General features: G+C 30.7%; 1 protein-coding gene across 1 annotated transcript; it reads right to left on the bottom strand.

Moving 5' to 3' along the window:
* Positions 1-7845: 7845 nt before the first annotated feature.
* G6P (Glucose-6-Phosphatase) lies at positions 7846-13305 on the bottom strand. Its single transcript, XM_068765778.1, has 7 exons — positions 13140-13305; positions 12707-12871; positions 11627-11818; positions 10987-11117; positions 10336-10532; positions 9385-9506; positions 7846-8693 (listed from the first exon to the last, which is right to left on the bottom strand). Exons 1-7 carry the CDS (start codon positions 13190-13192, stop codon positions 8465-8467), a joined length of 1089 nt encoding a protein of 362 aa, XP_068621879.1. The 5' UTR covers positions 13193-13305; the 3' UTR covers positions 7846-8464.
* Positions 13306-13720: the final 415 nt, after the last annotated feature.

Raw genomic sequence — 13720 nt, 5'->3', positions numbered from 1 at the left:
TTCAATCTCTACATATTTCTTTAAACAATACCAAAAAAATTCCAAAATGTTTACAACATCATATCATTATCTACTAAATCATCAAAATCGAAGTCATAGAATAAAATAGCATTTAAAATATCTCGAATTTATCCCACACCTATAATATTATACCTATCAATTTTAATTTTGTTTTAATTTGTAATTAGACAATTAGTACATTAAATTATTACACCTTTTTATGCACCTGCCGACTGGTTATATATGCACCTCTCTGAGTTGACTGGTACAAAATTGTTTTGGGGTAGGGGGAACGTGAGGACGTTCCCCCTACTTTGTGTGGGACAGAGACATTACAAAATCGGAGTAAATATTTTTTCAGTATTTATATTTTTTATTTATCTTTCTACTTTTATTCGCCACAATTTCTTTTTCACTTACCTCACTTTCTTTCATTCATCACATTTTTATCTTTTTTCGTACATCACCTTATTTCGCTTATATTCATTCCTTGTTAAATTTGGTTCATTTTACAGCAACTTTTTTATTTCATTTTCTTAACTAACAACAATTTTAATTTACGAATATTTATTTGTAATTATACTTTGATTTATTTATTAATTTACATCGATAGGTGATTTAATATTTTATAACAATTTGTGTTCTTGTGGTCGAACTTTACTTTATTTTAGTGCTTACTTTTGTTTCTGCCGATTTAGGGCATTTGACGTCTCCCATGAGGGAGGCTATACTTTCATCTTCTACTCACCTACCTATTTGTATTAGGTCTTATTAGTCCGCAATTACATTGAGAAAACAAAAAAAAAAGTAAAAAGATTGAAGTGTAAAAATGAATTAAATTAAAGCATCGTAGAGAAACAGAATAACCAACGGAAATAAAAAAAGATTTATAAGATGACATCGACAAAGCCTTTTATAAATTGAGTGGTTTATCAAATAAATACTATTAATTATTTCATGAATAAAATCTTAACTAACATTTGAATGATTTTACCGATTAATAGCGTACTTATTAAAATCTGTTAAATAAATACGAGAGAAGGGAATGAGTCCATTTTTAAATTATTATCACGTTGATGGGGACAAGTCACATTTTTATACGGATACCAATAGCTATTAACTTGTGATTTTTGTATTTAAGGTGTTGCTTTTCACTATAAGATAGCCTATATAGGCTAATAAAGTATTCGGTGACCGCAGATTATAATATACTTAAGGAATCATCCACATTCTGTGCATCAATTCAATGCCAATTTCTATATTTATAAAGTAAATGGATCACTACATACGGTGGCTACTTCTAGCTCATAATAAATTGTATTTTATATTTAGTCAGGTTAAACATAATTTTAAAAAATATCTTACAGAATATTCAATTATTATTAAAATTTAGTGTTATCTTCTTTTTGCCGACCTTATTACACCAGCAGACAAATAGATGGCCGCTGGAGTCTTAAGGTTCTATAGTGGAGATGGGATTTTGATGACATTGGAATCAGATCCGGATTATATTAGCCTTTTTATGGAACCTAAAACAAGATCTTTTTTAGGCGACTGCACCCATCCATAACCCATCTAAAAATATTATCTATAATCTTGTGACAAAACGGTAGGCGGGGACATTGCCATTAGGGTCGAAAGGTTCACAGGTGGTTACCACAAGCCGCTAGACGCGGTGTGGGTAGGCCATCCACTAAGTAGACCAGCGATATATTCAAGATCGCGGAAGATCGCAGGATACAGGCAGCGCGAGACCGGCCATCGTGGCGATTTTTGGGACAAGCCTATTTTGTGAACGTCAATCGACTCAAAACAACAAAAAGAGAGTATATTAAAAAAAAGGTTTCAGTACAAAAAATAAACTACAAATATATTTCATCGTTTATTTAGGAAAAAATGTAAGATACTTTAGATACACTCTCGTTAATTTCTGGACGGGCTTTGTTACGATTGACTCGCCTTCGTTTTGCAATTTGAATATTCTTGTCAATCATCTGTATGCTCAACTGTTCTTGGAGCAACTGTTGTGCAGTCAAAATAATATCTTCCATCGTTGCACATTTATATTCAGCGGCGTACTTCTCAAGCTTCATGGCGATACATACACAACTCTCCGGTGACATCTTTAAAACAAATGTTACTTTTTAATTTTGTGTCAACTTTAAATTCAATGCAATTTTATACTTGCACGAAATTATAGTATACAGAAAAGATGTACGGGTCGAGAGCTCTGTTTACATGCAGTACAATAACAATATCTAATTATAAGACAAGAATGTACTGCTTAGATATTACACAACATAGGCGTTCATTCTAGCGAAAACGGAACATTTTTTAATTTAACACAGCGTGAGTAAGCACAGTATTATATGACCAGGTATTGATATTATGATAGCTTACTCTAAAAAACTGCAGTTACAGGGTGATTGTCTATGACTGTAAAAGCGTTAGAGGGATTCACTCTATACGGAGTTCATATGTCACTTTCTTGGCAAATAGCTTTAAAGTTTTATAAATATTTGTAATCACTCTGTAGAAAGTGAATATGGTACAATTATTATTTATTTCTATTTAAATCCACCCGGCCAATAACATGTGGCAGTACAAAGTTTGCAGGAACAGAGAGTAAATAGAATTTTTTTTAATATGTATTAATAGGAATTTTGAAAACGCTATTTCTTTATTTATTTTGATTGTGTTATTTATTATTTCGCAATTTCCGAATTCCAAATATGGTGTATTATACATTCATTAATTAGCGGTGAATGTGCTATACAGTCACTCCTTAATGCGTTCACATCTGTAACCAATCACCCCGTAGAATTAATTTGTACAATGTATAATTTGCCATTGCGCCTTTACGTTGGTCAAGATTACTTAAAAATTATTATTTCTACAACACTACAACATTTTAGTTTTGCTACAATACTATAACATATTTAATTTAGCTACAACACTACATTTTAATTTTGCTACAATTGTAGAACAATTCATATTTACATATTTATTTTATAACTAAATTAAAATTGTAATAGTAAAAACCAACCTTGCTTATTAAAGGCCTATGCGGATTCAAATACGGCTCAATGGACTTTTCAAAATTCATCGATTGCTTAGAAGCAAGCCAACCAAATTTTTTTACCGGAGCAGTTCTTTCTTGAATATGCGATTTAATCATGATATATTTAATCTGTGAAACATATTAAGCCCGTTTTAATAATTACAGATCATCGATAAAATCAACGATAAAAAACTTCAATATAATTAAATACTGAAAGGCATGCTAAAGATATATATAATGAGCTGGACAATATAAATAGTTAAAATCAGGGATGAGCGACACGTGGTCCGCGAACTGCTTGCAGCCCTTTGAACATGTTTATGCGGGGTCTCATAACGTACACAAATGATCATTGAGAAATAAATAATAATACAAATAAATAAATATTTGCGCCTGGCGGCCTGAATGAAAACTTCGCAAGGATATCGGTATGTAGGGCTTAAAATCCAAAAGGTATGTAACGTCTAGCAAACCACACTGAATATGCGTATCGGAATGCCCGTAGCATTTTTCAAGGAAAAGATTAATCTGAACAATCACCAACACCTTTCAACTACAATTCTTTATAGTCTGATATTACTCTATGAATAAAATAAGCTAGACTATTTTTTCAGGTATTGCATGCGGTTCTATAGTCTATAGACTATGGACTGACTTAAACTTAACATCAATATAGCTTTAACTTTAATGACGACGTAATTTATTCTTTCGTCCATATCACAGTTTTTAAGTAAATATATTTTAGTAACATCTTATATAAATATTATAATAACTCTTTGACGCGTAAATTAAACGCCAGGGGGTTATTTAGATGAAGCGCTCCCGTTTGTAACCGAGACGACATATTATCTAAATTGGCTACGCTTGTCAATTAAGTAAACAAATATTTTTAAATGAAACTCTATAAAATATAAGCATAAATAAATATTAATTCTAAACACAATCAATAACGTTTTAAAAATAAGGACAAATACAATTTCATGTACTTACGTATTGTGAAAGATCACTCGACGTATAACTTTGGTTAGAACCAATGTTCAAATATTTTTCTTTTAAAAACATTTAGCTTCAGTATGTGATATTAAAAAGTAAAAGATTGTAACTTGCTGGAAGAACTTAAATGCTATAAATGAATTTTTATGGATCTGCGATAAGAACCCAAGTGACATTTAATAAAGTGCCACCAGTATTTAATATTTCAGTACTTATCAAGTTTGTCATTCAGTTATTATATTAAAAGTGAGCTGTCGATATCGGTGTATGAATTACCGTTCGATAAAAAGAACCTTTAATCAATTTTAGAAATTTGTCTCTAATCTTTTTATGCCATTGTCAAATTTTCTCTATCGAGTGTTTGAACAAGGTAGAAACAAGATTAAAATAAATATCTTCATAAACTTTACATACTAATACGTAACTTCGAATAATTAAAAATCTGTTTCAATTACCTTAATAAATGTTATTACTCTGAATTATTGGCTTCCTAAAATACAGGTCTAGCTTGCTTGGGTACTTTTGGTAATTGCGATTATCATAATTTCATTTGTAAGACTTCCACATCAATTTTCAATAGATTGGAATGGTTGGAAGTGGAGTTGGAATGTAGATCATTAAGCGTCTTACGAATCTTTCCAACAACCATATTGCAAAGTTGATACCAATTTGCTATTACAGCAAACATAAAATTAATGATGTTCTGGTCCAATTTATCCCAAAAAATATAAGTTATTCCTTATTAATTATTTTACTAATCAATCATTTCACGCACAAATTTGAAGACGCGACATGCTATTATATATGTACATATACTTCGTCTGGCCATATGCTGTTATTATTAAAGATGAACAAAATATTACTTTTGAATTTGGAATCTATAATTTTTGTATGAATATATAGCAAAAATATTTTGTAACATCAAAATGGAGTGGGGTGATAAATAGAAACAAATCGATGTGATTGCATTTCATAAAGTAAGTATGGTGTAGATAACATTTTTTTAAAATACTCCATTTGCTTGCTGACTCAAATTTTCGAATGCGGGGCTATCGATAGGTACAATATATAGAAAAAGAACTGGCTGTTCACTTAGTGTTCGTACAAAAAAAACTGGTCGCCCAAAGCAGTAAAGAAAATATTCGAAGAAATCCTGTCCGGAAGCAAAAGATTTTTTCTTGGTAGATGAAGATAACACCTGAACCACGTCGCGTATTTGAAAAGATGACTAAGGACTTGCAGCCTATAAGAGACGCACTGATGATAATTTTTAAAAAGAATAGGATAGTAAAATTAAAAAAAAAACCACTTAAGTGGCACGCAAAGGAAAGTCATAGAATACCGTCATCGTCGCCGTTCAAATGAGAAAATTTTTAAAATTGAATAATATTATAATAAATAAAATGACCGTAGTTATGCTGGAAACTCTTAAAGACTTTGCACCGGGTCATAAGGCCCAATCCTCCCAATCTTGGTTAGAAAAAGTACATACAGTGGAGAATTTCTGTATAATATATAATTGGCCTCAACACACTGTAATAGAAACAAATGTTACGTACAATAAAAAGACTAAGTATAATGCAGCTTTTGTACACTCCTGTAATACCAGAAGAGAAACTATTACCTTGTCAACTTTAGCAAAACTGTTGCATTATATTTTCTGACGGACTTCGTTTACAAATTATAATTATTGGTGAATATACAATAATACATCCATTTTAGGCAATTATGGATGTATTATTGTATGTACAAAATCAGATGTTGTGTGTTTAAGAATAAACATATTTTTGGAAAAAAAATTGTTATTATTTTACGCAATGTACGATTTACAACCATTGTCAAATTTTATAAAAAAAATATTAAAGTTTGACAAATATGGCATGATAAAATGAGTTTTGGTTATAGAAGCACTGAACCATCAATTCTCACAAAAATTATTAAGAATGTAATGTTTAGATTCATAATTATTTCAAAGGCGTTTTGTTGTATACCTTTAGAGCACATAGCTAGTTTCGTGAAAAAGTCTAAATCGAAAATAACTGTGTCAAACCGCGTTTCAAATGTATTAAGCAAGGTTACATTAAATAGAACTAAATCTAGCGTCTCTAAGTACGGGAACCTTAGCACGAGAACCAAGAAACTGTTAAGATGTGCGTCTAAAAAATCAAACATGGCCAAATGTTTTGTATACGTGCCGAAACAGCCGAAAAAGATTAATAAATGCTTTCAAATTGAACCCTTTTACACGGACAATTACAACAGGAAAATTAAATTTTGGAATGTGAAAGAGGCCGTTCCGATTCCGAAGAAATGCTCGAAGGATTTGACTGGTATGATAATACACAAGAGCTATTTGACACAAAATGGCCAACTTATAGTGAAATTAAAGAAAAAACCATTCTCCATGAAAAGTTTATTTTCGAGCAAAGCCAAAATCAGCGACTTTTGAGAAGTATTAAATATTTATAATGTCTAATTAATAAAGTTAAGATACAATCACTATTTTATTATATACTTTATTTTTATATTTTATTATTTTACTATTTTTCATTAAAAAAAATTAAAAGATCAAAGAAATAAAACACAAATCATGGCAAATATTTAATCAATTAACATAGTAAGAAAACCAAACATTTCATATTTGATTCTATAACACAAAAGGAAATGCATATTTATTTTATTGATATATACAGTAGGTTCATAACATTAAATATATCACAGAGAAAATACAAAATGTTCCGTAAACCCGTATATATTTATTACCTAATAAATAATAAGACAGCTTGTCGTTGGATTTATAAATTAATAAGTAAGATTTAAAAAAATCATCTTTCCAGATCCAAAGTGGTACCTTTTCATAACCCATTAGGATTATTGACCTTTAATTATACACATGTATTTAATTCAGTTTACATTTATAGGGTAATTGGTTGTAGTTTTTTGCTACTAATGTATTGTACACAAATAGTTAAATATTCAGGTTTCAGAAATAATAAACAACGTCATAATAGAGAGTAAAAAAGCGTTTTCAAAATAGCGACAACATATTAAAATTAATTATTGTTTACTATTGGTACCTGCAAACTTTGTACTGACAGAAATTATTATCCTGTCGCATTTCCATAGAATAAAATCAATTGATATAACATATTTCAGAGTGATCACTTTATACAGGATGATTAGAAATAGAGGCTTTAATTTTTTTAATTACAAATGAGCTATCCATTCACCCTTTAAAGCTTTACATCTAAAACCAATCACCCTGTGTACATACATCACATTACCGCTCTACAAAAATGAACTAATTTATACAATAATGACAAAATGGTTTTAATTTGAATTATAACAAAATATTCGTTATAATATTGAAATTTTATTTAAATGCTGATCTTAGCCCATTCTATAACAATAAATTATACCTTTAAATAAATACAAATATCTCGAATATTGTAAAATATTTCAAAAATGAAAAACGGATATTCTGATGCATATTTATCAGGACATTATAGAAACCACTTTTGTGTATGTAAATCTTGGGACTTGAATGGGTAGAGTAAGTCCTGATACCACTGCACAAATTCTTAGCTATACGTGTTAGCTTTACGGTCAACAAAACTAGCAAGCTTGTTCATGACACGTCAAATGTACCGGTCAAAACAACGGCTAAATCTCGCTAAGTTGAAATTTTTCTGCACTAAGCTTCAGATAAGCACATCGATTGTGCAACCGATGGCCGTTGGGGGCGAAAGGTTCTCGGGTGGCAACCATGAGCTGGTAGACGTGACGTGGGAAGACCACTCACTAGGTGAACCAAAGGCAAGTCGCGGGCGGCACAAAAAAGCACGGAGTAACCTTACAAGAATGGAAGAAGAAGGCTTCAAAACCTTACAAGAAAAAGATTATTCTTGCATATTATGTTTACAGAAAACCCAAAAAAAGAATAGAAAACGACACGGCTCACTGAAAGGCCGCTATGGTCCATACAACAGTTAACCATGACCATAAATCAAATTACCCGGTTTTCACAGCGCAAAACGTGTGTGTACAACAGGCCTAAGACGAGTAACGTTGTGAGAGACATCATACACCTGTGTGCAAGTATAGGCTACAAATTTTTTTTTATTCATTTGTCTATTAGCAAGTTATTGAAGCCGTCTCCATAATTTCCTAGCTGGCAAGGTAAATATACATCTGATTATTCCATGTATGGTTATAGTTTTGGAAAATTAAAAAGTTCTTTATAATTTAACTAACATAAAAATAAAAGCAATTTTCATAATTATTATTGCCTCAGACTTGTCTGGTATAAATATTGTGCATCTAAATGTATTATAAAAGGACAGAATTACATTTAACGTGATATTTATAATCTATTATTATTTTTGGCGGACATTTTTGTATGCAACAGATTCATTGAACTTTAGGCTTTATCTCCTTCGAATACGGCCACATGGAGATCGCCGGAGCCAACCTCAATAATAAAGCAGGCTTTATGGTATTCAGGAGGAACTGAAATGTATAGAAATAGAAAGCGTTATTTCTGCTTATGTTGTCTTGAGCTTGTTTCACTGCGTACAAGATGACAGCCGTTGTGAACGCGGATATTATCAAAGAGCGATTCTTCGTATAATGCCTGTACCTGAAAAATATTTAAACACATCTAATTAAAACTACTGATATCATTCATAATACAGGAAATAGCATTTAAACATTTATAAGCAAGTGAAAAAGATAGATGAATTTATTGGTGAATGTAAATCAAAAATGAAAAAACATGTTTACACATGGATATTTTTAGGAAAGGTGCCTAAGATAGATTTCTTTTAATCATCATCATCATTTCAGCTGTATAATGTTCATTGCTGGACATAGTCTTACCCTGAGTTTTCCAAAAGAAACAATTGGAAGTGATCCACATTCAGTGTCTTCCGACAATATTAAGGTCTGACCACCTTATCGATGGATGTATAATTAAAAAATTGGCACTATCTATTTTACTGTGAAATATTGAGTTTCATTTGTTATTATAATTATACATTTTTTCAATTTTTCATTTTAAAAAATTTTAATCATTGTTTACAAGTTAAGATCCATGGCATTCATTTAATAGTCAAATTCCATTTCAATCGTTTGTAATTATCTCTGGCTTGTAAATAAACAATAGTGACTGATGTTGACCTCTAAAAAGACCTAGCATAAACTAAAGATTCTGTAAGATAGTTACACAACTAGATGTTGTGACAGCCTTTAACAAATGGAACAATATTGTTTGTTCAAAATACACAATTGCTATTATGTAAAAGGTTAATTTATTAACAAAAGAAACTTACTGTGATACAGCTGGAGTAACACACAGAGCCCACCCGAGCAGGTTAGCAGTACATTGAACTAGTGCAAACATTGGTGTAGTGGATACATGAATGTCCTCTGGGTTCTCGCACCAGCGGAATGCCTGGCAATGAAACAGTCTTTGTATTTAAAGGAAATATAAATAAAAGCCTAAAACACAATTGAAATCGATATTTTCATTCGACGTTTTCATCAAAATCCATAAATAATGTATAAACAAAAAACATAAATTTTAAAAAATTGATATAACATAAATATTATTTAACTTGTAAAGTTTTATTATTAACCTTAGACTTCACACTACTATATATATACTATATGTATAGACAATTCCTCCATGAGGCCAGTACTTTTCTATCCAATGCATTGCAGCATATAGTCTGTAACACCTGGCCTTGTTCACCTTCACTAACCAGACTCCTCTCCCTACTAATACTGTTGATAAATCACACTAATACTGAAAGGCCATGCTGACAAACAAGCAAGCAAGTGTAGAAAGGATTAATGCGTGTCTATAGAGTCTGCAGTCTATAGAGATTAAGCTGTTAAAAGCCTACAAATATCCTTTAAATTTATTGATACTTATTTTGTTGACTAGGTGAAAGTACTTGTTCACCTTAGTTGAATGGGCTTTAGATGTATTTTTCCCATAGAACAATAATTTTTATTTGTATACTACACATTTCAATGTTCTTGAAAATAGGAAGAAATCCGGTCTGGAAGATATCACCTGCATATCCGTTGGATTTCTCTATAGTTTCTCATATATAGTATATATATCCTTTATGAGCGTCCGATCAGGAGCTGCTTCTAGGATAGACTAAGACCTTTGTTTTTTTTTATTTATGAGCCTTCCTACACAAGGTTTTTAAAAAATTGTTCTCATACAATACTATGCCTACAAATTTACTAATCACAATATATATACATACCATTTGCACAGTCCACTGAGGATCGATTCCACAAAGTTTCAAACTAAAATATGTGACAACACTTATAGCAATGGTAGCAAAGGCAGACACTACATGACAGACAATAGCGCGTCGTATATCCGCATCTGTTTTTAAACCATACTTCCATATGTACGGATCTGACACGTAGATGCATAACGCTGGAGCCAAGAACAACCCTGAAAAAATTATGACTGTTTAGTTGTTGATTAGCCATTTAAACAAACTAACTGAAACCATTCAAAAAGAACTTACACATATATTTAAATTTTGAGATACCAAATGTTATTTGATTTAAATTTACTTTGATAAATAAAATAGTTATTAAAAATAATATTTATTATTACGTTAATAAATGCAGCAAATATCTTAGTCTAAGTTCATCCCAGCTTCCATTTTTTTCTTTAATTCTTTTTCATACCTCAAAAAAAAATAATGAGCAGTGTAGTTTTATGTTATGTATATGTAACTTGGGACGGTAGCGTGGACCACAGATGAGCAAAGGAGCTATCTGGATCCAACCACAGTACAAATACGCGGTTCGCGGTTAAGGAGCAGACAACCGCCTCAATTTCTTGTATAGAATAAGTTTTCAGCAAATTTTAACTACTAAATTACTATTTAATTACTAACCGATTAATACACCCATAAGGCATTGATGGGGAAAATGGGTGGCGACAAACAACCTGGCCAGCACGACTGCGCCCAGCGCCATTGCGAACGCTGGGTACGCGGCGAATTTCCACCACCACACATAGCATTTTCTAAAATGTAACGCAATTTTTATTTAACAAATAGTAATTCATGTGAAAAACAAAACATGCCGAGGGACAATCTGTGGCATCAAATTTTGAGGGACATAGATACAAATACATATTTTGTTCATTCACATATTTAATCACTTGTAAATAATGAATAAATATGCATATTATTTGATGTAATGAACAATTTGAAAATGTATAGTTTTTTTCTATATTGTTTATTATGTACTCTTTAAGATTTTCTTTTGTTTATACTAATTTTTTTACTTATCATAAATTTGTATTGTATATTCTTATATGACCTGATGATTTCTTGTTCATTCATATAATATAATTAATACGAAAATGATATTGCCTCACATAAATGAGACCTTGCAATTTCTATTTTATGGTAATAGTACTGTATTTGAATAATAAACAAATTTCAATTGCAAAATAAATATATAAAAAGTTCTCTTTATGCAAAAAATAGAATGTCTAAATATGTACATGTTTTTAATTGTAAATCTTACCTATCATTCATTACATGTGATATCCACATAAGTCCTAACATCAACACAGTAGCAGCGGTTGCTGAATGGCCAGATGGACATCCTGGCCCTGTCTCACAAGTCTGATCAAATTGTAATAACTGAGGGCGACTCATTCCATTATAAAATGATGTCTCCTGCACCCACCAATATGGACGATCTTCTAATAACCACCTGTAATAATGTTAAAGACATCAACAAAATTTTAATGGATGGCTACTAAAACCTTTGTTCCTAAGGCATGTACACTGTGGTCAGAAGGGAGAATGGCTGCTCCATTTCATCAGGCCACCTTAACTGTACATACTAATGTTTTTGCAGCCTCCCCACTTACCAGAGATGCAGTACAGTGCTTTCTGTATTGCTACAATACACTTAAGGTATTTTATGTATGCAAAATTTAAGAAATGTATGGAGATATAATAGCCATTGACAATGTTATTACTTCAAAGTATTACCTTAGTACATAACTGTAATCTATTTTCATTTTAGGTACTTCTATACATATTTAACTAATAATACTATGTATAGAAAGTACACTATATTACAGACACATTTCATACAAAGAGATAATCTAAGCATTAAATTTGCATTTAATTCAATGTAAATATAAAAATAATGTTTTTTAATGTAAATTAGTATTCATAATAAAAACTGGCCATTTTCATACTATAATATAGCATATTATAGAGTCCCAATAAATCATACCTAAATTTGCAGGAGTTTTTCTTATTAATTTAAATGAAAATAGATTAATGGTGAAATATGTATGTGACATAAACAGGTGATGACTTATATAAAAACATTAGGTATTTTCCAACAGCCTCCTTTGAGAGGGTTATCTATACTTGTATATACAATAAAGTGGCAAGAACAACTGTGTTCTTATGACCATAAGTAATACAAACTGGTTGTAACAGATGCAACTATCGTCTGGAGACTTTAGAATGTATTGCATGATATTATGTATCATTGTGCAGTTGTATATCAATCCAAAAGTAATTTGTACCAGAATTTTAATTAACAAAGATATTGATTGTAACAATTATTATGTCTACTAACCATTTCATGACTGCATTGAGCCACCCACCGAAGGCCAAACACAATAGTAATTGCGCCGCAAACACCGAGTCAATAATGGAAACCAGCGGAAACAGCACTTCAACAACATGATGTGGATTGGATAAGTGATTTACTAGTTCAAAAAATTCTTCAGAATCTTCAAACCTATGTGTAAAAAAAAGATCATTTATACACAAATTTATAAAAAAAATTATAGAATTCAACAGTAAACAAAATTTAATGAAATGGTAAACAGCAAAACTTATTTGAATCCTTAGAAAACGTGCCAAAAGTCAACAATGTGTAAAAATGTCCATAATATATTACAGTATAATGAAAAAAATTGTAAACATGATATTAAAACTACTTATTTTGGAATCCTCTTCTGAACAGTATATAAAAGATATTACTAAAAGTCAATAAAACAGTATACCAATTCTGAATAAATTCAATGCACGAAACTCCAAGCGCATATATCTGCTCCATTATTGACTCTTCTGTACAGTATTACAAGTCTGTGTTAACACATTATATTCATCAGGAATGCTTTTCTAACATATTTTTTTTATTATTATTAGATTAACATAATTTTGCTATAACCTAACAACATCATTCTGGAAGTGTCAAATGTCAGTTCAATAAAAAGGCCTCACTCATTAAATATAAAAGTTCACTGACAGACTTTTAATAATTATATTAGCTTAGAATCCTTTATTAAAATACTGCATTTTAATTTAAATTATCTTGAATTAAATAAAATTCATTTCAATGTTTTTAAATTCATGAATTATTCAATTTGAAATAGCGACACTATATGGGTAATAGAAGAAAAAAATAACGTCTCTTCTGATTAATACCACTTTTCAATAATAGATGGCACTAAAAAGCCAACTAAAAGTTATATATTATGGTTATTTTTTATATATAAACAAAAACAATGTTTGGCAAATTCACTTCCTCTTTGCTGTCATACAAACTTTAAACGTTATATACAAATTACTGTAAATTAAAATT

This window comes from Battus philenor, unplaced genomic scaffold (assembly GCF_028537555.1).
Source record: "Battus philenor isolate CCGP_79_NKW_IND1 unplaced genomic scaffold, ilBatPhil1.0.hap1 SCAF_20, whole genome shotgun sequence".
NCBI classification, from domain to species: domain Eukaryota; kingdom Metazoa; phylum Arthropoda; class Insecta; order Lepidoptera; family Papilionidae; genus Battus; species Battus philenor.
This window is presented reverse-complemented; position numbering and strand designations above follow the sequence as displayed.